The sequence below is a fragment of the Lissotriton helveticus genome, chromosome 6, assembly GCF_964261635.1.
Source record: "Lissotriton helveticus chromosome 6, aLisHel1.1, whole genome shotgun sequence".
NCBI classification, from domain to species: domain Eukaryota; kingdom Metazoa; phylum Chordata; class Amphibia; order Caudata; family Salamandridae; genus Lissotriton; species Lissotriton helveticus.
Genome location: NC_136067.1, coordinates 689833571 through 689859233, shown reverse-complemented (window position 1 = coordinate 689859233; position 25663 = coordinate 689833571). Strand labels below are relative to the sequence as shown.

Sequence of the window (25663 nt, the reverse complement as noted above, 5' to 3'; positions counted from 1 at the left end):
CGTGGTTACTCTAAGAACCCATGTTACTGCAACAATCCAAGCCTGCTACCTCCGAGGGTAGACGAGTAGGATGTCAGGCTAACGATTCAGTGCTCAGAAGTGGAGGAGTTTCATGCAATCTTGTACATGATGCTAGAGCATAAGAATGTGTCTCTCTACTGGGGTAACGATGTGCAGTGAATATTTCTGTGTAGGGTTAAAGAACTGCGGATACAGAAGGAAATTGCATTAAAACGGGCAGTCTGCAGCAGTCTAGTTTTTGTCATGTTATGACACTAGACCAAAGGGCAGACATGTTATTTGTAACATTCTTTCTGACACCTGAAGTCTTTAAGAGACATTTTCCTTATTAAACCGCTATGACAGAAAGATCTGTGAAGATTGCTTATGACAGGCAATCGCAGACCTAGAAGGTAATATTACCATTCAACTTCAGTGTTATAGTTTGAGGTGAGTGTTCATGAGTGGGGTCATGCACTGCCCTTTGAAGTATGCATGTAGTCTTTTGTTTTTGTCTTGTTTGGTGATCAGGAGCAATTGGATAGCTTAACGTCTGGTATGATATAGTTCTGTCGCCTAAATCTGAATGTGATCTTGGTTTAATGGTTCTGAACACTATATAGGTTAGATCAGCGGTAGCCCTGTGGCCAAGTCAATACATGATACCACCGTCTTGCCTAGCATACAGTGCTGCACCCCTTTCTTCTTCTTCTCTTCCATGCATTAGATTTGATATTTCTAGTTGCACTTTTTACTTATTTCCTTGTGGTATGTTTACTGTTGATGTATTTCCTGCATGATGTTGTTTATCTACCATGTGTGACCAGAGCTGACTTCTCATTTGTTGAAAATCAGGTATTTCATATGGACATACGAACAGTGACATTGAGGCACTAAGACGGGCATACCATCACATGGATCAATCAATGGGAGACACAAATGAGCCCAAAACGCTCCTTAATGTGGCAGAAAATACAATCAGTACTTTCCCAGATGCCTTGAATACTGAAGAAAAGGTTGCGAAAAATACCTCCAATACTGAATCAGGTAATTTCCTTTTTGAGATAACTGATGGTTATTATATTTCATTAGCCTTCCTTGACTAAAATTAGCTGGAGCTGTCAGTTTGTTGCTGAAAAAGGTGACACCTTTTCAGTCATACTTTCTGCTCTGAAGAAGTTATGATTTAAAGTTAGATTTTGCACTTCCAATTAATGCTTTGTGAGTTTAAATTTAACTTTTGTTCTGTATGAAGCTAGTAGAAGTTGGACTTTTTTTGTATCACTTGAATCTCTGTCCTTGACATCCATCTTTGACTATCTTTGTTTGTAGCTTTACTTTTGTTAAAGTGCTGTAGTAACCTTTATCTTTTTGAATGATCAATGTACTCCAGTGCTATTAAATCTGACAAACCACTATCTTTTGTTATGTTTTCTCAGTTAAGAGATTATAAATACTTTGCTCACGGTTCTATGGCTCAGATTGTGTGTCATGAAAGGGCTAACCTGTTGATGGAAGAATGATAGGCGTATTATGTAGGAAAGCCGCATACTGAGTGCCTTTGTGAATATTTGGTGATGTTTTCTTGAAGTCTTAGTGTATGACATAATTCAAGAACTTGGTAACTTTTAAGAGATGTTTCAAACAAAATTTAGGACATATCATTTTCATATAATTATTCTGAAAAGTTGAGGCAATATGGTGATTAGCACTATCAGTCTAGCTAGGGAGAAGCAATTACTTTTAATGCCTTCTTGACACAACATTCTGGCTGGAATTCTGTCCATTGGATCCACTGTAGGCACATAGATGGAGCTTGTTAAAATATTCCAAATCTGAAGAGATTGTGGACAATGTGATGTTGACTTAGAGTTAAAGAGCATGGACAGGATCTTCTTAAGTACTTTATCCACTTCGCTGCCAGGCCTCCTCTCCTCCTCCTACTCACCGTGCTGGGCATGGTACGGGCGCAGACGGGCTTGCCTTAGGCGCGCCAGCGGCGCGCCCGCTGCGTGGCCTCCATATGAGGAGATGTGGGAGGGAGGCGCAGCTGGGAGGCGGGAGCAGGGCGGTGAATGGGATTGCAGGGGGGGCGGGGCCGCAGGGACGCAGCGGCGTGAAAAACAGGCGGGGCTGCGGGAGAATTGGGCACAGGATGGAAAAACAAGTTTAGGCAAGAAAACAAATACAGGCACAGAGGAATACAAACAAGTCTGGGCAAGAAAGTATGTACAGGCACAGGGGAATAAAAACAAGTCTGGGCAAGAAAGCAAGTTAGGCACAGGGGAAAAAAACAAGTCTGGGCAAGAAAGCAAGTACAGGCAGAGGGGAAAAACAAGTCTGGGCAAGAAAGCAAGTTAGGCACAAGAGAAAAATACAAGATTAGGCAAAAACAATGCAGGTAGAGCCGTGTAGCAGTGTGGGGAGCGACCTGCCTGCGAGCAGGGTCAGAGATCGGTTTGCAGTACTAAAATCACCAGCTTTCAGGAACAAGCAGACTTTTGTCAGAAAACCACATTTATTCAACACAGTTTTGGCATTTTACTGGGATGTAAACCATTTTTCCTATTTTTTTGTGTGCTTTCAACCTCCTTCCAGTTCGTGGTAACAATGGGTATGAAACCAATCGTGGATCCCGGACAGCTATACATTTCTGAAAAGTAGACAACATTCTGAATTCAGCAATGGGTTATTTGTGTAGATCCTTCAAGGTTTTCTTGTAGAAAGTAAGAGTTGAAATAAAAGAATATTGAAAATGAGTTGGAAAAAAACAGCCATTTGTGCCTACATTTTTATCTGTAACTTCTTCTAACTATGCAGATTTTCAAAATCAATACACTGTTACGTCTGCTGGACCCTTCTGATTGCGGGCATTTATAGGGCTTGTAGGTTTACCAGGAAATCCGTGGTACATAGAGCCAATAAATGAGCTGGACGTACAAAGGTTTTTCATTGTGTACCGGGTATACAGCAATTCATATGATTAAATATAAAGGGTGAAAAAAGGTATCGAGCAAACCCTTGGTATTTCCGAAATGGGAACAAGATATGGAATTTAGAAGCATTGACTATTTCCATATCTTTGAATTTGTGGGTACCCATACTAGTATGTGAATTAGAGGGCATTTTTCAAAACTACTTCTTTTCTACGCACTGTCTTACATTTGAGAGGCACAAATTCAGAGAAAAACAATCGTTACTAACAATTTTTCTACTATTCTGTGTTCCCCCAAGTCTACTGATAACAGTGGTACCTCACTTGTGTGGGTAGGCCTAGTGCCAGCGACAGGAAAATGCACAAAACACAATGTGGACACAAAACCATTTTTCAAATGAAAAATGATGTTGTTTATCTACCATGTGTGACCAGAGCTAACTTCTCATTTGTTGAAAATCAGGTATTTCATATGGATACATGAATGTGGTAGGAAATTGTGCCTGCGCAGTGATCCCAGACAGAAATGTGAGGAAATTGTGATTTTTGTTAACTACATTTGAAATTACAGGGGGTTTGGGGTAAGAAAACTTTGGGGGAACCACTCAAGCCACGCATCCTGGACTCCACCTGGTGTCTGGTTTTCAGTACTGTCGGGGTCTGGTAGGTTTCCCTAGCTGGCCACGGAATCCGGTACCAAAAATGCAGGCAACCCCCATGCAAAAAACAATTTACAAAGAGGTCTTGGACACAGTACCGCACCTGTTATATCATTGGGAGTCTATTTTGCGTGGTGCAAGAATCGTGAGAAAGAAGACCTCATAATTTCTCAATAGTGAATAAACAATTACCAAAAGATGATCAGCACACACTTGTTCTCAAACATAGATCAGTTTACTAAAATCATTGTTTTCATGAAGTCAAAAATTACAAGAAAAAGTGTGTGCTGACCCCCTTCAAAACCAGGTTGTTTTATGATAGATAATTTTGATGTCTCCACAATATGTTTTGGGACATTTCCTGCTGCGGGCACTTGGCCCACTCACACAAGTGAGGTAGTATTTTTACCGGGATACCTGGGGGAACACTGAGTGGCAGAATATTTGTGGTTCCTTTATGATTCTGCATGAATTTGGCACAGTAATGCAAGGAAAATGTGTGACTTTAGTCTTTTGACTCCCGCCGCTGCTGTTGAGCTGTCTTGCACAGGCGGTGCTGTCTTGGGCGGACACCACTCCAGAATAGACGTGTGACAGCAGCGGTGACCTACATAGCTGGATCATATTACACGTGCCCTTCCTGGTGGAAGTCTCCTTAAAGTGTTGCGCTCTGTACATTGCATCTGGAGAGAAGGGGGGGAAGTGGAAACGTGCTACTGATACGGAGCAGGCAAGGGGGTGGGGTGCTGCGTCCCACAATACCGCACTGGAGCTACACTACATAGAGCGGCTGAGCCACCAGGACACACATCGACACGCCATCGGATGACTACACTCGGCAAATCAGAACCCACCTGTGCACTACACTATGGTTTTTAGGGCATTGGATGGAGATGCCTCGAGACCTGGGACCCGGGCCTTTCTGCTGCAATGGAAAGCAAGGTTGACACTCTTCTGGCTGCCATAGAACATTCCAGGACCTCTCTAGAATCCAGGATTGATAGTGTTGTCACAGGCCTGGCACTTCTACGTGCAGGTCACCGCAAGCTTGCGGACGAGGTCGACACGACAGATTGGATCGTAGAGGGTCTACAACCCACAACCTGCAGCATGGAATCTTCCTTGAAGTTGCTGACGGACCATGCTCGCACATTGGAGCAGAGAGCTGAGGGAAGATCCAGGAGGAACAATATCTGCATAGTAGATTTGCCGGAGGAAACCGAGGGCCGAGATGCTACTGCATATATAGAGGGCTGGTTGCAAGACCTATTGCTTCCTCAAGCTCTATATCAATATTTCACCATTGAAAGCACACACCGGGTTCCAACACGCAAACTTCCACCTGGTATTAAGGGTGCTGCATTTGCACAATAGAAGCCAGGAAGCTCTCTGAAGTGAATGTTATGTTTTTTTCCGGATTATACAGTTGCAGTCCAGCATCAATGCAACACATTCATCAATGTAAAACGCAGACCCTGGGAATTAACCCTGAAATATACGCTTCTCAACCTGGCAAGATTTTGCATGGTCGCTGATGGGTGCACTCACTTCAGGGGAGGCATGGTGCTGGTTAGAGTCCTATGACCCCCCATGCTGCCCGCCCATCACGGCTCAGCACTAACGCAAGCAAGGCAGCTTAGCGGATCCTCTGCCGTAGACAAGGCCCGAAAGCAAGACGGGCCTCGGCCCCAAAGACTGCGCCAGACTTGAACAGATAATCATAGAACTCCACCAAGCAGAACACGTGGCTACACTCAAGCCCCAGCAAGAAATCGCTCCACTCATTCAATAAAAAAAAAATCCACATTTTGTAAAGCGCACAATAACCCGCAAGGGTCTCTAGGCGCTGGGGCTGTTGGGAAGATTAAGCAAGCTATTGCCCAGAGTCACATGGTGCTGGGCTAATCTTCCGCGGCTCCGGGGATCGAACCGTGATCCCCAGATTCCGGAGTCAGTCGCCCTAGCCGCGGCGCCACACCTCTTCCACTTCAGTGACAAACACTACCACCACCTTTGTAGTGTAGTTCCTATATTCCCAATAGGCTCTGCGCATTGGAATAATATAAACAGCAGTGTAGACGTAGGACTGAGGTCGAATACGTCTCTACTGACTATATTAGACTTAATTAGTTTTGCCAGCTAGCTCAGAGGTCCCTAGAAACTTTCTCGAATAAACAAGGAGGAGTTTAACTTCCCTGGATAGACAAGAAGGGATTAGCTTCTGACAACCATAAAACATGACAACTTTGCTCCCTCAGAATAAGAGTGTATCTCTAGAGTCGTGTGAAAACAATAGGCAGCTATTTTACTCAGTCAATCGTGCATACTTAGTTTCACCAGAGTGCAGAGAATAGAGAGACGGGCGTTTTCAATAAAAGGTGTTATTTATTGAGCTTCTTTCTCATGCAAGAGAAATGAATTGCCACAATTGCAATACTTAGTATAAAGTAAAGTGCGTACAGTAAAAGGAGTATTATAAAATAATACTGTAAAAGCATTGATATGGTTTCTGAGCCATATGATACTTTAAAATAGATAAATATATACATACATATATACATATGTACACGCCTATCCCGGTGTACCTGACCTAAGCCTAATACGTGGGTAGGAGTAAATAAGTAGCAGTTTAAGTTAAGTTGGTTTTGCCAAGAATCTGAATCAAGAATTCTCTTTAAGGGTTTAGTCAGCTCCGTACCTGGGTAATAGAAAGCAGGAGGTCTGGTATCTCTCTCTCAGGACTCGATATCCCAGCAACCCGCAAGGGCGGCTGAAAACACCGGAGCTGGATTTTCTCGGCTGGAGAAAAAGACAGCGTCTCTCTCAGTGCGTCAAGGGGAGGGGCGGCGTACGTGGGCTCTCGCATCAGCCGGGCTCTCGGGCAAGTAGAGTGCCGCTCTGCTCCAAACCACCGTGTGTTTGCTTAAGGCAACGTTGGTATATGTATACCTGAAAGGTGCCGGGTTTGACGTAAGGTTGGACATAAGACGTCAATAAAGATGTCACTAAGAACTGGCCGTTCTTTCAGTGCTCACAGGAGTTCTTGGACAAATCAAAACAAAAGCAAGGGGAATTCCCAGGTTGCTGGAGGTGTGGTTTGTTTAAAGTTGTACTTTCTAGGAGTCTGGGGAAGTAGCCTTGCTTAATTTGGGCTGCATGGGCTACGACTAAATATGGATATGATTCTTATGCCTTTATAAGGATATTATTTATTATAGCCATACAAGGGCATAAATCAGGAATATTGAATTAGGGTCCTAGATAGAAATACAACACCTTACTCCACAAACATCCAACAACATTATTTGAAGCTACCACCAGCATACTTAGTCTCTACTCACCCTTGCTGTATACCGATATACTTGCAGTGAATGATGTAGTCCAAACCCTGTAGATGCTGGAAAGATTGTTATATTCATGACTGATATGTTTTTCCAATACCAGGCATGTGGGTCTGCACCTGCCCCTGGCACACCATGTTAACCTGAGTTTAAACTGATATGCTGGCAACAGATGGTGATTGTATAACTGAGGGGTTTATACACATGATGCTAATCTCTGCTCTCCCCCCTTGTATAATTACACTGGTTAGTGGACACCTGTCTTTTAAGTCATGGTTTGGGCAGACACTCGGTTGATGTTCTGCTCTTCTTGTAGTCAGGGGTTTGCATTCTATTGACCTGTTCTGTAGTTTAAGGTTACACACCAAATATGGCTCTACCTCGATCTCGCATCGCTGCAGTCACTGTCAGATTCTCTCATGAACACACAAATGTAGTTTCCTGGTGCTGCCTCAACAGTTCTTTCCTTTATATACAACTAAATGGCAAACTTTAAAGTACTGACATGGAATGCCACACTCTTGCACGCCTCTATGCTATCTACTCTTATCTGAAGCGCTACCATGTACACATTGCGCTATTGCAAGAGTCCCATTTGATGTGCTCAGAGGCGACTAAACTCCAACGTCGGTGGCGTGGGCAAATTTTCACCAATGATTTTAACTTCCATGCTTGTGGGTATAGTGTGGATCAGGCTGGGGGTCCGTTTGCTACAGAGGAGGAGCAAGTAGATCCTGAGGGCAGATATGCCCTTGTCTTGGATAGACTGGATGGTGGGCGAATATTAATAGGTAGCCTCTATGCCCTTAACACAGATCAAACATGCCTCAACACTCTCTGCAGTTATCTCAAAATGGAATGGAATACCGTGGTTGTTGGGTGGTGTTTTACCAGCATACTCGATGTCTATTTAGACCAATCGTTTCCCCCTTTGCTTTGAACCACTACTTCATCAAATGCTAAAACACCTACAACCTGGCTAAGCAATTGGGGTCTCATAGATATTTGGTGAATGCGCAATGCTACAACTAAGGTATATTCTTTCTACTCTGCACCCTGTCCTCGTAATGTTAGAGTAGAAAGGCTGGTAGGTACACCCGAGCTTGCGCAATACGTCACACGCTCTCACTCGGACCGTAACCGGCAATATTTACAATTCGCATGGACCACGGTCAATCCCCCCGAGTCCCTCATGGAAGCTGCAGACAGCGGCCTTGGAGGACCCTCCTTTCCGTTCATAGTTTAGCACAGCTATTATGGAATATTTTGATGCTAATGATGCCACCGCGGGCACATGCTCACTGGAGTGGGACGCAACTAAAATGACACTGAGCGGCATATTCCTGGGCCTGCATTGGAATATCTGCACGGTTCTAGATACTGACCTGATGCATGTTGAGCGGACATTGCTGCAACTGGAAACTGCAGCAGCAGATAGTTCTACTGAGAGGTCGTGCCTGGCAGTAGCATATGCAGAGCATGCAACACTCTTCGAGAGAATGCCTTGTCATAATTACGCAGTCCACTTTGCCAAAACTCATGCTGTAGTGGACAGAGTGGGCTCCTTCCTAGCCTGGCTGAACCGCCAGGATCGTCCTAGCGTACCCATCAAAGGGCTGTGGAGCTCAGTCCTTTGATGAGTCCGCTAGGACGATCCTGACGGTTGAGGCTGGACACTTTAGGCAAGAAAATGTTTTCTTCCACCAGCCTGACACTGTGGTCCGTGAACACTGCATGCCTTTTAGGCTGTTACTCTTATGCACTGTGGGTGTTTGTTGCGCAGGTGCTGCCTATGGTCCCTTGCGCCTTTGCATGGCCCAGCCAAACCCAGTCCACCTTTTGCTCCTTTTGTGGCCACAGAAAGGGCTTCCCACCACGTCCTTACCCGTCCTGCCACCACGGCACGCAAGCTCACCTGACTGTACCTAGCAGAGGATGAGGTGCGTGCAGACCCTGTTGGTCGGGCGTCTAGAGTTCTGCCAAGCCCACACCATACCTAGCCGCCCCCCCAAGGGAACCTCTGCCTCCACACCGCTTTAGTTCACCCGCCAACCGTCATGGGCAACCAGTAGGAGGCAGGATATACCATCAACTGCACCACTCACTGGAGGTCGATAACAATTTTTCGAAGGGGCTACTCCCTCCCCTTTGTAACTAGCCCGCCACCCATGCCACCCACTTGCAAGTGGCTGGCAGAGGACATCTCTCCTTTCTCTGCCATGAAGTGGCAGCTCTCTTGGCCAATGGAGCCACAGAGAGGGTGCCGACGCCAGAAGTAGGTTGTGATTGTTATTCCTGCTACTTTCTGGTGCCCAAAAAGGATGGAGGCCTTCATTGTATCCTAGACCTGCACCATCCCAATTTCCTCCTCAGAGGAGAAATTCAAAATGCTCACAGTCGCTCAAGTCCTGTCTGCCTTGGTCCCGGGAGACTAGATGGTCATATAGGACTTGCAGGATGCTTATTTCCACATTCCTCGTCCTGTCTGCCCCCAGATGTTACCTGCGGATTACAGTGGGCCACAAGCACTTTCAGTTCGCAGTGCTCCCTTTTGGCCTTACCAGCACCCTCCGTGTGTTCACCAAGGTGAAGGTGATGGTTGCAACTCATATGCGGAGATCAGGGGTACTAGTCTTTCCCCATCTCAACGACTAGTTGTTGAAGGCGGTCCCCAGGCAGTTGCTTCTCACCCCCAGACTCGGGATGACCTCCTGCCCTTGCTGGGGTACACTATCAACGTTCCGAAAATCACACCTGACTCCCTCTCAGATGCTCACTTTCATCAAAGCTGTTTTGGACATGATGCAGTTTAGCTTATCCATCCGTACAGCTAATCTATGATATTCAGACTGTGTTTCAGCCTCTATCCTAGGTTTTGGTAAAACTGACTCTGAGGCTGCTGGGCCTTATGGCATCCTGCATCCTGCTTATAACATATGCCCACTGGCACATGCAGGCTCTACAGTGGGACCTAAAGTTCCAGTTAGCATAGCATCAGGTGACTCTCTCCCACATGGTTCTAAACTTGGTGCGAACTGCAAAAGATCTACAGTGGTGGTTAACAAAGTGCGATTGGGTCAGCGGCATCCCTCTCCCTTCCCCAACCAATTCTGACAGTGGTGACAGATGTGTCACTCCTGGGATGTTGCGACACTCTGGAAAATGTGGAGATCAGAAGCGTCTGGCGAAATCCAGACCTAACATCAATCTACTGGAGCTCTGAGCAATCCAGCTGGCAGAGACCGCCTTTCTACCTTCCATCAAGGGAAGGCTAGTGCAGGTGTTCATGGACAACACCGCCACAATGTGGCACTGCAGCATGCAGGGTGGGGTCATGCACCCTTTGTCAAGAGACTCTGGACATGGCTGGAACTCCAGGGCACACATCTGGTGGTTCAACATCTGGTGGGCTCTCTCAACGCCAGGGCGGATAAACTCAACTGAAGATGCCTAGTGGATCGAGAATAGTGTCTCCATCTGGAGGTGGTGCAAGGTCTTGTTCAGCAGTGGGTAGAGCCTTAGTTAGATCTGTTCAACATAGCCGAGAATGCACAATGTAAACAGTTCCGAAATCTGGAGTTTTCAATGCGGCTCTCGCTCTGAGATACTTTTCATCTCGAGTAGAGCTCAGACCTCCTATACCCCTTTCTGCCAATACCACTCTTTCCTGGCGTCCTCAAGAAGATCAGACATGACTGTGTCTAAGTCATCCTTGTGCCTCTGGGCTGGGATTGTAGAGTTTGGTATCTTGCACTGTTGAGCATGAACATCTGTGCTCCCATCAGGCTGCCCCTTTGGGAGGACCTTCCCAGTAGCAAGGAAGGGTTCTTCACCCTAAACTGTCAATACTTCACCTTCATGCATGAAGATTGAGTAGCGACAGTTGCCAGCTTTCGATTTTCCGTCCAAAGTCTGCAATGCTATCTGGGCAGCGAGGCATACCTCCACCAAGACGGTATACACCTACCACTGGGGCAAGTTTGTGGCATAGTGTGCAGAGAAGCAAGTTGACTCTCTTTCTGCTTCCCTTTCTCATATCCTTCTGTTTATTCTTTCACTTGCTCAGCAGGGCTTTGCTTTGGGCATCTTAAAGGGCTGACTTTCTGCCATCTGAGTCTTCCTGCAGTTGCCAAATCAGTCATCCCTCTTCAAGTCCCCTGTTATAAATAGTTTTTTGAAATCTCTCCATCATATGTTTCCACCTTCACCCTTTATCATGCCCCAGTAGGATCTCAATATCGTACTTACATTTCTGTTGTGTTCTTCTTTTGAGCCACTATATAACTGTCCTCTCAGGCTCCTTACCATCAAGATGGCCCTCCGAGTTGCGATAACATCTGCCCGAAGGGTCAGTGAGCTCCAGGCCTTGTCATCTAAGCCTTTGTACCTAACCATCTTTCCAGATAAGCTGGTTCTTCGCACTAGAGCTTCCTTTTTGGCTAAAGTAGTCACTCTCTTTCGCGTAGGCCAGTCCATCACCTTGCCTACCTTTTATGCTCCTCCGCACCCCTTGAGGAAAGGGGAGCGGCTCCATCGACTGGATGCAAAAAATTCTTTCTACTTTGACCACACTAAATATTTCTGGGGAGATGGCCAACTCTTCGTGGGGTATGTCGGAGCCAAGAATGTGAAGGCTGTGTTGAAGTGGACCATCTCCAGATAAATCGTGCTCTGCATTAAAATTTGCTATGCACTGGCCAAGAAGAAACCCCCTGAGGGTTTGTGTCCTCATTTCACCAGAACTAAGGCTGCGACAAGTGCATTAGCACTCGGAGATCCAGTCCTGGACATCTGCCAGGCAGCGACTTGGGCTTCTCTGCACACGGTCACCAAGCGCTACTGCCAGGACAATCGGGTCCGTCGGTATTGGCTTGTTGCCCGTTTGGTCCTGCAGACGGTCTAGTGTGAATTTGTTCTGCAGACCCACCTCCGGGGAGGTATTGCTTGGGTATCCGTTCTAAGATAAGGAATCTGCAGCTAGAAGTCACTATCAAATGAACAACTTACTTAGCTTCGGTAACTCCTTAGCTCACAACTTTCCAATCGTTTCATGTTGGTGACACACTTTTTGGAGATGCATAATTTTGGGACACAGTAAGGCAGTGTAGCTAGCGAGTGTAGCAAGCGAGCCCGAACCACTTAAGGGGGATTTGGGTGGGTTCTCCCTGCGGAAGAAAATTTTGAAATAAACGTCAGCAGTGGATGCCTTCGTCTGCTGAGCCACCAGAACCGGCATACACACATCCTTTTTCTCTCTCTCTCTCTCTCTCCCTCTCTCTCCCCCTCTCCCTCTCTCTTTATCCAGTATTATAAGTATCTTTCATAGATTCACATGCCTGAATCATTCCCCGTGGTCGGGGTGGGAGTCCCCGGTATATAAAAAAGTAATGTCATAAAGACATATACATAGTTATAGGCCAGAGGACTCTCATTAGTAACATATCCATGTCCTTTTGTAAAAAGGACCAAACTTTTGCCAAGAGCCAATCATATATCACCACCCTCTAGAACCTTCCTGGAAGGAGCCCTAGTCCCTCAGATTTTCTACCGCACGTCGTGCTAAGGGAGTCTCCTCTGAGCTCTGCTCAGCTTTTCTGGTATTCTTTACCTTTTCCAATATTTTTCTCTCAGAATTTGTTCTCTGTGAGGAGTTTTTTCAGTTGATCATGGCTGACACTCCTAAAAAGGGTCTCTTTAGATCCTGTGCCTCTTGTGGGAAGAAGAGGCTTCATGTGGATGACAGGCATGAAGATTGCCTTTACTGTCTCTACCCTGACCACTCTGCAAAGGATTGCAAGGTCTGCCGTACTTTTTCAACAAAGACTCTGAAGGACAGAGAGGGACGCCTGCTGCTCTGGCTCCAGACACTTAAAGACAAGGACCGGGTTGTCTCTTCAGGGGAGAGTGAGTGTTCCATCAAAAGTCCTCCTTCCTCTCCCAAAAGGCCTAGAACGTCATCCCCAGGACCATCTTTGGAGCCACCTCAAAAGAAGACGCCCAAGTCTTCAGAGGTTCGTTCACAGGCCATGGCTGAGAAGGTTTCTCTTCAGGATACTACCTTCAAAAAGCCTGTCAGGACCTCCTCTGTGGTGACTGTAACAATGTTGACGACAACAATCTCCACATCACTGGCATAGTCATTCTCTTCAACGTCGACGACTTCTTCAGCCTTGTCGTCGATGGGTAGGTCCATTCCGTCTGTCATACTAATTAAAAAATCGACGACGAAGCCTTCGTCGACGAGTGCTCCCTCGTCGCCGAAACAAAGATCGTCGATGACTAAAGCCCCATCGACGTCGATGAAATCTTCTTCGTCGACGAAATCCTCGTCGACGTCAGTGAAACCTCCGTCGACAGTTCCATCGTTGACGAAGCCGCCGACGAGACCATCGACGTCGACGAAAATGAAGCCGTCGACGGGACCATCGACGACGTCTCCAGCGTCGACGCTGCCATCGACGAACAAAACACCGTCGACGACTCCATCGTCGACTAGGACGCCGCCGTCGACGCCGGCTGTGACCGTCGACGTTCCCCCATCGACGACCATACCGTCGACGGGCTCACCGACGACAGGATCGCCTTCCTTGAAGTACTCATGTACACATTTCAGGATAACTAAGTGTACTTTGACGCCAGAATTGACCTCACCAAGTAGAGTCCAGCCACTGCCGCCGGCTCAATTGTTGGGCACGGAGGATTCTGAGGATGGCTCACTGTTTCAGACTGCTACCAACCCATCAGAACTTAACATTAAAATCCATGAAATTTCAGAGTGTGAAGATCTGGAACAGGAAGGAATGGATTTCCAGGAGGAATATCACTCTCCTCCACTTCCACCTTCACAACCTATGGTGTGTCTGCCAGCATCCATAGTGACGGATTTACAATTTCTCATTGCGGATTATAAGCAGCAGTTTCCTTCCAACCAGCCTCGTCTGGTAGGGCTGCAACCGCCAGTTTTGATACCTACCCCTCCATCTCGCCCCAGACCGCCTCCACTGGTCATTCAACCGGAGACTGCTTTTTTGACTACTGTACAGTCTTCTGATGAAGAAGAGGAAGTAGGAGCACAGGATGAGGGCGACCAGCAAGAGGAAGGAGAATTGCAGGAAGACGAATGGAATGAATACGTTATTCCAGCTCCGGCTTCCCCTGACCAAGCACAGGCAGACTCTCCTCCGGAAGACATTGGAGGGTTCCACAACATCTTAGAAAGGGCTGCTTCAAGATTCAAAATTGAAATGACCACGCAACCTCAGGATTGTTTCCTGTATGACTTTAAAGAGCCATTTCAAAAGGCTGTGAGATCCATTCCCATTATTGAATATATTTGGGATCAGGGGGTGAAAATAATTAAGTATCCTTCATCTTTGCCTCCAGTCATACCCAGGCTCGACAAAAAGTATAAGGCTCCGGCCACAGCTCCTGCATGCCTTACAGGACACACAAAACCAGACTCTGTCATTACCCAAGCTGCGCAGCGTAAAGCTAAGAATCCATCGGCAGCGTTGACTGCGCCACCAGATAAAGAGGGTCGTAAACTGGATAACATTGGCAAAAGGTTTTCATCCATGTCGGCCCTCACTGTTCGAGCGGCTAACTCCTTAGCCCTGTTAGGGCGCTACAACCGCCAAATGTGGGCGGATATTGCTCCATATTTGGGTACTATCCCAGAAGACCAAAAGGAGGAAGCAAAAAAGATCCTTCTTGAGGGCGAACGTTCCACCTCTGAAATGATCGACGGGGGCATGGATATCGCCTCCACAGGATTCAGACAATTGGTAGGGGCTGCGGTCCTAAGTCGCCAAGGGTGGCTTAAGGCCACATCTTTCCGACCGTAAGTGCAGGCCAAGATATTGGACATGCCGTTCGATGGCCAGCTACTGTTTGGGAAAGACATAGACGACATGCTGCAAGGTATTAAAAAGGATACTGAGACCGCGAAAGCCCTGGGTACTCTTCAGTTCAGAAATACTTCCTTTCGGGGCTCCAGAGGAAGAGGGCAACCTTCACGAGGTGCCTATCAGGGGTACAAATCTTCGTACAACTCAAACCAGCAGTACAAACCCCAGTGCCAACAAAGGCAGCAGCATCAAAATCAGTCATCATACAACAAATCTTCCTTTCGTGGACGCGGAGGGAAGAAAGACACAGCCAGAAGGCAATGACCTTTTTCTACCGCAGGCCTCCATTTCTTCTCGACCTTACGCAATTGGAGGAAAAATCTCATTTTTCTTCCACAATTGGCAGCAGATTACAACGGATCTCTGGGTCCTTCAGCTGGTCCAGTTCGGACATTCATTGGAGTTTGTGGAGACTCCTCCTTCAAATCCTCCACGTCCAATGAACCACAAGAATCTACATCTCCTACAAAAAGAACTCTTTAAAATGCTCCACAAAAGAGCTATAGAAAAAGTGCCTCGGGATCATAAAGGCAAAGGATTCTATTCCCGATTCTTCCTAATAAGAAAGAAGGAGGAAAAATGGAGACCTATATTGGACTTGCGAGACCTGAACGGATACCTCAAGAAACAGTCGTTCCGTATGGTATCCATTCAAGAGGTGCTGCAGCTCCTCGATTCAAAGGACTTCTTGGTGTCTTTAGACCACCAAGACGCCTATTTCCACATACCGATCCACAAAAACCACAGACAATTCCTCAGGTTTGCAGTGGCGGGCAGACACTACCAATTCAGGGTGCTGCCCTTCGGACTGAAATCGGCTCCTCGTATTTTTACAAAGTGTCTGTCTCCACTGGCAGCATATCTTCGCCAACACCATCACCAAGTCTTCCCCCTACTTGGACGACTGGCTTGTCAAGGCACCTACTTTTGCAGGCGTGAGCAGGTCCTCAGACGCCTGTCTGCAACTTTTCGAAAACCTGGGACTCACTCTCAACCAAGAAAAGTCTGTACTTCAGCCTTCCCAACGCCTCACTTTCTTGGGGGCAGTCCTGGATACGGATCAGGAAAAAGTCTTCCTTCACAGGAACGTCAGCTCAAACTCCGGTCTCTAGCAGCTCGGATTCAGGCCAAAAAGACCATCACGGTGCGCCTGTACAAGTCATTATTGGGGATGATGTCCTCCAACATCCTACTGATCCCACACTGCCGTCTTCGTATGCGGCCGCTGCAGGAAGCACTATCCACCCAGTGGATCCAGTGTGCAGGATCCTTCAAAGATCTAATCCGGATCACTCCATTCATTGTGCAGGCCCTAGACTGGTGGCTTCGACCTCAAAATCTGGACCAGGGCCTTCCATTCCTTCTACCAATCTCTCCACATGTGATCACCACAGATGCTTCATTGGAGGGATGGGGTGCATATCTGCAAGAACTCCAGATCAATGGGCTATGGTCTCAGACAGAGAAGCAGATGCATATCAACCTTCTCGAGTTGAGGGCAGTCTACCTGGCACTAAGAGCATTCCTGCCTCGGATCAAGGATTCCCCAGTGCTTGTGAGAATGGACAACACCACCACAATGCACTATCTGAACAAACAAGGGGGAACTCGATCTCTGACGCTGTCGCTAGAATCTCAATGCATTTGGAAGTGGCTGCTTCGAAACAATATTTCTTTACGGGCAGAGTATGTCCCAGGGGCAGACAATACCCTGGCAGACTCTCTAAGCAGGCAACGCTCCATCTGCCACGAGTGGGAGCTGGATCAACATCTTCTCAACTCCATATTCTCCCATTGGGGCAAGCCTCACCTGGATCTGTTTGCGACGCCGCTCAACGCAAAATGCCAATACTACGCAAGCTAGCATCCCAAGAAGGGGTCTCTCTGGAATGCATTTTCCATCGCATGGTGCAACGTCTTCACTTACGCATTTCCTCCATTTCCCCAGATTCCCAGAGTTCTCAGGAAAATGAAGACGGGCCATTGCACCCTAATCCGGATTGCCCCGGCGTGGCCACGCCAACACTGGTTTACGGAACTTCACCTCCGGTCGCTGGAACCGCCAATCCCATTCAGGCCAAGCCCGACTCTCCTGACAATGAACAACGGGCAAGTCCAACATCCGGATCCACAATCTCTCAAATTATCGGCTTGGCTCCTGAGTACAGAGAGTTCCAGAATGTAGACATTCCTCAAGAATGCAGGGTAGTCTTGGCCCGGGCCCGGGCTGACAGTACCAACAAGACGTATTCCCTGAAGTGGAAAAGATTCTGTATATGGTGTAAGACAAACCGGAAACACCCATTTGAATCTTCGCCGGCACAGATTCTGCCTTATCTGCTTCATTTGGCTCACTCGGGGTTGAACCACGCCTCGATAAAAGTTCACCTGGCGGCTGTATCTCGGTATAGGCGTTCTTCGTCTGGTGTTTCTCTCTGGTCCAATAGACTGATCAAGCAGTTTCTGAAAGGATTGTTCAGGACATTCCCTCCAGTGAGGGCTTTGCCACCCACCTGGCAGCTCAACATCGTTCTGGCTCAGTTAATGAAGCACCCTTTTGAGCCAATACACAAAGCTGACATCAAATATCTATCATGGAAGGCCGCTCTCTTACTAGCGCTCACATCAGCAAGAAGAGTGAGTGAGCTCCAAGCCTTCTCCATTCAAGATCCTTTCTTACAGTTCAAACAGGACAGAGTTATCTTAAGAACTAATCCTAAATTCATACGAATGGTTCCATCCAACTTTCACCTGAATGAACCTGTAGTTCTGCGGTCCTTCTTCCCGAATCCAAGCACCGCAGCAGAAAGATCTCTCCATTCATTAGACCTCAAGAGATGTCTGAAGTTCTACATCCATAGAACAGAACAATTTCGAAAATCCAACCAACTATTTATTGCCTTTAGCAGGCCCAGGAAAGGTCTTCCATTGACAAAGCAGTCCATCTCAAGGTGGATCTCGGCAGCCATTACTTTCTGCCACCAGCAGGCAGGACATCCTCTGCATTCTAAAGTCCGGGCTCACTCCACTAGAGCGGTCTCCACCTCGATGGCGCTCTTCGCTGGGGTACCCATAATCGACATACGCAGAGCGGCAACATGGAAGACACCTCATACCTTCACCAAGCACTATTGCTTGGATTCAGAGCTGATGAAGGATGCAGCGGTGGGTCAAGCGGTGCTACGCCATCTATTTCACTAGAGGTGAGCCTTCTTCCTTTCATCCCTCCATCCTATTTCCTTCTTGCACATTTCTCTAACTGTATTTCGTGCTTGATATTCTATTATCATGTGACTTTACAGGTTGTTCTCTACGAAATGTGCTGGTTATTGCTTGCTACTCTGATTCAGGCATGTGAATCTATGAAAGATACCTATAATACTGGATAAGAAATGCGTTACTTACCTGTAACTGCAGTTATCCAGTATTGGTATCTTCATAGATTCACATGCAACCCACCCACCTCCCCTGGAAGGGCTCACCTTGGTTCTCTCAGTAGGTACTACTTAGCACTGTGCTTACGAAAATCTGAGGGACAGGGCTCCTTCCAGGAAGGTTCTAGAGGGTGGTGATATCTGATTGGCTCTTAGCCAAAGTTTGATCCTTTTTACAAAAGGACATGGATATGTTACTAATGAGAGGCCTCTGGCCTATTACTATGTATATGTCTTTATGACATAACTTTTTTATATACCGGGGACTCCCACCCCGACGACGGGGAATGATTCAGACATGTGAATCTATGAAAGATACCAATACTGGATAACTGCAGTTAAAGGTAAGTAACGCATTTCATCTCTCCCTCTCTCACTCTCTTTCTCTCTCTCTCCCTCCCTCTCTCTCTTATTTATTTATTTATTTATTTATTGACATTTGTTAAGCGCGGCGAATACCCTGAGGCGTCTCGGCGCTGACTTAGGGGTGAATCAGTGTATAAGAAGACCTAACAGAAAATGGAACTATTGGTCAAATAACCAAGTCTTGAGATGTTTGCGAAATATGAACAGGGAGTGGCTGGTCTTAATGTGTAGAGGCAAGGTGTTCCAGAGCTTGGGAGCTGCAACCAAAAAGCGCCTGTCGCCCCAAGTGACTGTTCTAGTACGAGGCACTACTAGGTGATTGTGATGAGAGGAGCGAAGGGAACGGGTTGGGATATAGTAATGAAGATTATGTTTAAGGAAATGGGGGCCTTGGTTATTGAGTGCCTTGTAAAGAATACACAATGATTTAAATTTGATACGACTGCGTATCGGAAGCCAGTGAAGTTCCCTAATGGTGTTTGAAACCGATGCAAATTTGGGAAGTCCCGCCAGCATCCGGGCGGCGGTATTTTGAATTGACTGCATCTTGTTAGTCACCCGGGATTGTGCATTTAGGAATAGGCCATTACAATAATCCAGTGCGGACAGGACTAGTGAGCTGACCAAAGTTCTCCCAGCAGTATCCGGTAGGTAGGGTAGAATTTTCCTAATCATTCTGAGTTTCATGTGAGCAGTTGCAGCCGTTTTGTTAGCGTGTGCCATAAAATTTAGACCAGCATCAAAAGTGATGCCCAGATTTCTAACTTTAAGAGCTGGGCTAGGAGGAGTTCCAAACGATGTTGGCCACCAAGCTGGTGACCAGCCCGGAGAAAGGTGACCGAAAATGACCACTTCAGTTTTATCTGAATTAAGTTTGAGACAGTTCGTGGCCATCCAGTCACCTATGGCCACCATTCCTCTGGTAAATAACTTGGCCACTTCTTCCCCATCCCCTTTGATGGCCAACACCAATTGGGTGTCGTTGGCGTAAGAGGTCAGGCTCATCCCAAATGCTTTGATGACACTAGCAAGGTCCGACACGTAGATGTTAAAGAGTGTCGGACTTAGGGACGAGCCTTGGGGGACCCCACACGGCAAGGACACCGTAGAAGATTGGTATGGTCCAAGGGATACCGCCTGAGTTCTGTTGGCCAGAAACGATACAAGTAGGTCCAGCGCTGTTTCCTGGACCCCTAGTCGTTCGACACGGTCGGCCAAGATCTTGTGGTCGACCGTGTCGAAGGCCGCAGAGAGATCCAGCAGGACCAGGACTGCTGTCCCCCCCTGATCTCGTATGACTCGGATGTCGTCTGCCGCTTTTAGGAGGGCAGTTTCCGTACCGTGGCATTTACGAAATCCAAACTGAGTGTTGTCAAGCAGCTGATGCCGCTCTACAAACTCCGACAATTGTTGGTTCATACCTTTTTCTATGACCTTGGCCAGGAAGGGGAGACTAGCTATCGGCCGATAGTTTTTTAGTTCATCTTTGTTAAGATTGAGTTTTTTTAATAGGGGTTTAACCAACGTGTGTTTCAATGAGGCCGGGAAAATGCCCGATCTGAACACAACGTTACAGACCTGTGTGATGACTGGAATCAACGTGTCCATCACTGGTGTAAGCACTTTAAGCGGGCAAGGATCCAGTGATGACCCTGTTTTAATCCTTGAGGTGAGGCTCTTCGTCTGATCCATAGTAAGGTCGGCAAAGCGGGTGAGTATGTTGTCACGCGGTGTGAGGGGAAAGGGGTGAGTTACGGTATTAGTGTTTAGGGAGAAAACCTGATAGATATCATTGACTTTCTTGAAGAAAAATTCAGATAGGGCATCACAAAGATGTTGTGAAGGAGGGGGTGTGAGATCCTGCGTACCACCGGACAAACGCTTAGTTATATCAAATAGCTCCTTACATGAGTTTTTTGCCTTGTCTATTTGTTCGGCATAGTATGCTTTTTTTGCCTCAGCAATCATATGTTTATACCGCGTTAGTGACTCTTTGTATAATATTTTACTCACGGGGTCATAGTGCTTTCGCCAGTGTCTTTCCCTTTGTTTGTTAGTTTGTTTCTGCTTTTTAAGTTCATCGGAGAACCAGGGTGCGCTGGGGGAAGCACGATTCTTGGAAATAGATTTCAGTGGCACTAGCTCCTGTGTGGCCTGACTGAGCCAGTTATGAAACTGATCTGTGGCAACACTGGGATCATCAGACAACAGAGGAGGTGTGCTTGCCAGGAGAGTGTTGAGTGTCTCCAGGTTTAGATCTTTCCATGCCCTCACCTGTTTAGGGGCAAGGTTAACCACTCTCGTCTTGTGGGTATCGGGAATGGCTAACTTGCTTGATATGACATAATGATCGGTCCATGGCATAGGAAGGATAGCTAAGATGTGTAATGTCTCTAAATTGGTAAATATGCCGTCAAGGGTGTGACCGGCCTCGTGGGTGGGGGCAGATAATAATTGATGCAACCCTAACGTTTCCATGTCCGATAGGAGACAGGCTGTATCGGCGTCGTTGGCCTTTTCGAGGTGAAAATTGAGATCCCCTAGCACCATGCAATAATCGTCCAGTGCTATGGATTCCAATATTGACCCCAGGCTGAATAAAAAGGGGGCGCGTGCTCCTGGCGGGCGATATATCAAGACGCCTTTGAGGTTAAAGAGGGGGATGAGTTGAATACTGAACATTATCGCTTCACAGGTGGTAGATGGTATAGATGTGGTTCTAATAGGGAGATTGTCTCTGGCGATAATAGCAACCCCGCCTCCCCTCTGGCCTGTTCTGTCCTGCCTATATATCGTGAAACCACTGGGGACCGCTATGACTAAATCAGGGTCCGATGCGCCATCCAACCATGTTTCCGTTATGAACAACAGGTCAAGATGAGAGTCTAGTATAAGATCTGCGATTTCTTGCCTGTGTCTACACATAGAACGCGCATTGATAAGTGCTAACATGAAGGTGGCATTAGGAGGGGACGGATTGGTAGGAGCCTTAATCCTGGTGTTTGCAATCTTCGTTGAAAAGGTACAGTGTGAGCAATAGAGGGAATAAGGAGCATTGAGATAAGTACCTGGATCATATATGTGACAACATTCACTACCAGGTGGCCGTAGTGCCGTAAGAAATGACGGCGTATAAACCAGTCTTGATGTGGAGGAAGGGGGACTGGCACTCAGCACGGGCCAAGCGCGGATGGGCGCAGACGGGCTGGACTTAGGCGCGACTTCGACGCGCTTCCGGCGCGCCCGCTGCGCCAGCCCGCTGCGCCGTCTGGTGATGACACACATTTATAGGCAGTGGAGGAGGGTATGAGGCAGCCAGCGACTAGAGCGCTGACCTGCCTACCTCCAAGATGGCGGCCGTCTATCGCCCCAGCACCTAAATCGGCTGGCGAACGAGGACGTCGTTTATCAGGGCCAAGGTAGGCGTTATGAGCGCTACAGACAGATGTAGATCAACCTGCACAACAAAAAATCATTAAAATGAGCACAAGAACAAATTTTTTTAAAACACGAGTAAGCTGTGCAAAAGTGGCAAAGTAACGTGCAAATGCGCAATTAGAGAGTCAGCAGTTCGGTAAAGAGCCCTCTTACATCACCAACACCCTTAGGTCGGTGTGGTCTGACTGCCCAGCGTTTTTATAACATCCGGGAGGGTATGAGGCAGCCAGCGACTAGAGCGCTGACCTGCCTACCTCCAAGATGGCGGCCGTCTATCGCCCCCAGCACCTAAATCGGCTGGCGAACGAGGACGTCATTTATCAGGGCCAAGGTAGGCGTTATGAGCGCTACAGACAGATGTAGATCAACCTGCACAACAAAAAATCATTAAAATTAGCACAAGAACAAATTTTTTAAAAACACGAGTAAGCTGTGCAAAAGTTGCAAAGTAACGTGCAAATGCGCAATTAGAGAGTCAGCAGTTCGGTAAAGAGCCCTCTTACATCACCAACACCCTTAGGTCGGTGTGGTCTGACTGCCCAGCGTTTTTATAACATCTCTCTTTCTCTCTCTCTGTCTCCCTCCCTCTCCCTCCCTCTGTCTCCCTCCTTCTCTCTCCTTCTCTCTCCTTCTGTCTCCCTCCCTCCCTCTACCTCCATCTATCTGTCTCGCTCCCTCTGTCTGTCTCGCTCCCTCTGTCTGTCTCGCTCCCTCTGTCTGTCTCGCTCCCTCTGTCTGTCTCGCTCCCTCTGTCTGTCTCGCTCCCTCTGTCTGTCTCCCTCCCTCTGTCAGTCGCCCTCCCTCTGTCTGTCGCCCTCCCTCTGTCTGTCGCCCTCCCTCTGTCTGTCGCCCTCCCTCTGTCTGTCGCCCTCCCTCTGTCTGTCGCCCTCCCTCTGTCTGTCGCCCTCCCTCTGTCTGTCGCCCTCCCTCTGTCTGTCGCCCTCCCTCTGTCTGTTGCCCTCCCTCTGTCTGTCGCCCTCCCTCTGTCTGTCGCCCTCCCTCTGTCTGTCGCCCTCCCTCTGTCTGTCGCCCTCCCTCTGTCTGTCGCCCTCCCTCTGTCTGTCGCCCCCTGTCTGTCGCCCCCTGTCTGTCGCCCTCTGTCTGTCTCCCTCTGTCTGTCCCCCTCTGTCTGTCCCCCTCTGTCTGTCTCCCGCTCTCCGTCTCTCTCTGTCTCCCTCTGTTTCCATCCTTCTGTCTCCCTCTGTTTCCATCCCTCTGTCTCCCTCTGTTTCCATCCCTCTGTCTCTCTCCCTCTCCCTCTGTCTCCCTCTCGCTCTCCCTCTGTTTCCCTCTGTCTCCCTCCCGCTGTCTCTCAGTGTCTCCCTCTCTCACTGTCTCCCCCTCTCTCTGTCTCCCTCTCTCTGTCTCCCTCTCTCTCTGTATCCTTTTGTCTCCCTCCCTCTGTCTCCCTCCCTCTATCTCCCTCCCTCTGTCTGTCTCCCTCTCCTTCCCTCGGTCTCCCCCAGACTCCCTCCCTCTGTCTCCCTCTCTCCCTCTCTATCTTGGTCTCCCTCCCTCTGTCTGTCTCTGTCTATCTCCCTCTGTCTGTCTCCCTCCCTCTGTCTCCCTCTCTCTGTCTCCCTCTCTCTGTCTCCCTCTCTCTCTGTCTCCTTGTGTCTCCCTCCCTCTGTCTCCCTCCCTCTATCTCCCTCCCTCTGTCTGTCTCCCTCTCCTTCCCTCTGTCTCCCCCAGACTCCCTCCCTCTGTCTCCCTCTGTCTCCTTCCCTCCCTCTCTCTCTCTCTTGGTCTCCCTCCCTCTGTCTGTCTCTGTCTATCTCCCTCTGTCTGTCGCCCTCCCTCTGTCTGTCGCCCTCCCTCTGTCTGTCGCCCTCCCTCTGTCTGTCGCCCTCCCTCTGTCTGTCGCCCTCCCTCTGTCTGTCGCCCTCCCTCTGTCTGTCGCCCTCCCTCTGTCTGTCGCCCTCCCTCTGTCTGTCGCCCTCCCTCTGTCTGTCGCCCTCCCTCTGTCTGTCGCCCTCCCTCTGTCTGTCGCCCTCCCTCTGTCTGTCGCCCTCCCTCTGTCTGTCGCCCTCCCTCTGTCTGTCGCCCTCCCTCTGTCTGTCGCCTTCCCTCTGTCTGTCGCCCTCCCTCTGTCTGTCGCCCTCCCTCTGTCTGTCGCCCTCCCTCTGTCTGTCGCCCTCCCTCTGTCTGTCGCCCTCCCTCTGTCTGTCGCCCTCCCTCTGTCTGTCGCCCTCCCTCTGTCTGTCGCCCTCCCTCCCTCTGTCTGTCGCCCTCCCTCCCTCTGTCTGTCGCCCTCCCTCCCTCTGTCTGTCGCCCTCCCTCTGTGTGTCGCCCTCCCTCTGTGTGTCGCCCTCTGTGTGTCGCCCTGTGTCTGTCTCTCTCGGTCTGTCTCTCTCGGTCTGTCTCTCTCGGTCTGTCTCTCTCGGTCTGTCTCTCTCGGTCTGTCTCTCTCGGTCTGTCTCTCTCGGTATGTCTCTCTCGGTATGTCTCTCTCGGTATGTCTCCCTCGGTCTGTCTCTCTCGGTCTGTCTCTCTCGGTATGTCTCCCTCTGTCTGTCTCCCGCTCTCCGTCTCTCTCTGTCTCTCTCTGTCTCTCTCTGTCTCTCTCTGTCTCTCTCTGTCTCTCTCTGTCTCTCTCTCTGTCTCTCTCTCTGTCTCTCTCTCTGTCTCTCTCTCTGTCTCTCTCTCTGTCTCTCTCTGTCTCTCTCTGTCTCTCTCTGTCTCCCTCTGTTTCCATCCTTCTGTCTCTCTCTGTCTCCCTCTGTTTCCATCCTTCTGTCTCTCTCTGTCTCCCTCTGTTTCCATCCCTCTGTCTCCCTCTGTTTCCATCCCTCTGTCTCTCTCCCTCTCCCTCTGTCTCCCTCTTGCTCTCCCTCTGTTTCCCTCTGTCTCCCTCCCGCTGTCTCTCACTGTCTCCCTCTCTCACTGTCTCCCCCTCTCTGTCTCCCTCTCTCTGTCTCGTTTTGTCTCCCTCCCTCTGTCTCCCTCCCTCTGTCTCCCTCCCTCTGTCTGTCTCCCTCTCCTTCCCTCTGTCTCCTCTGTCTCCTTCCCTCCCTCTCTCTCTCTCTCTCTCTCTCTTGGTCTCCCTCTGTCTGTCGCCCTCCCTCTGTCTGTCGCCCTCCCTCTGTCTGTCGCCCTCCCTCTGTCTGTCGCCCTCCCTCTGTCTGTCGCCCTCCCTCTGTCTGTCGCCCTCCCTCTGTCTGTCGCCCTCCCTCTGTCTGTCGCCCTCCCTCTGTCTGTCGCCCTCCCTCTGTCTGTCGCCCTCCCTCTGTCTGTCGCCCTCCCTCTGTCTGTCGCCCTCCCTCTGTCTGTCGCCCTCCCTCTGTCTGTCGCCCTCCCTCTGTCTGTCGCCCTCCCTCTGTCTGTCGCCCTCCCTCTGTCTGTCGCCCTCCCTCTGTCTGTCGCCCTCCCTCCCTCTGTCTGTCGCCCTCCCTCCCTCTGTCTGTCGCCCTCCCTCCCTCTGTCTGTCGCCCTCCCTCTGTGTGTCGCCCTCTGTGTGTCGCCCTGTGTCTGTCTCTCTCGGTCTGTCTCTCTCGGTCTCTCTCTCTCGGTCTGTCTCTCTCGGTCTGTCTCTCTCGGTCTGTCTCTCTCGGTATGTCTCTCTCGGTATGTCTCCCTCGGTCTG

At 48.7% G+C, this 25663-nt stretch overlaps 1 protein-coding gene across 2 annotated transcripts in view; it reads left to right on the top strand.

Moving 5' to 3' along the window:
• The window catches only part of CEP162 (centrosomal protein 162), a 977479-nt gene that overhangs the window by 297675 nt on the left and 654141 nt on the right, over positions 1–25663 (top strand). For both annotated transcript variants that reach the window (XM_078648156.1, XM_078648158.1), the window contains one exon: positions 856–1047. In XM_078648156.1, coding sequence (XP_078504282.1) covers positions 856–1047 — 192 coding nt within the window. The remainder of the gene's footprint in view (positions 1–855; positions 1048–25663) is intronic.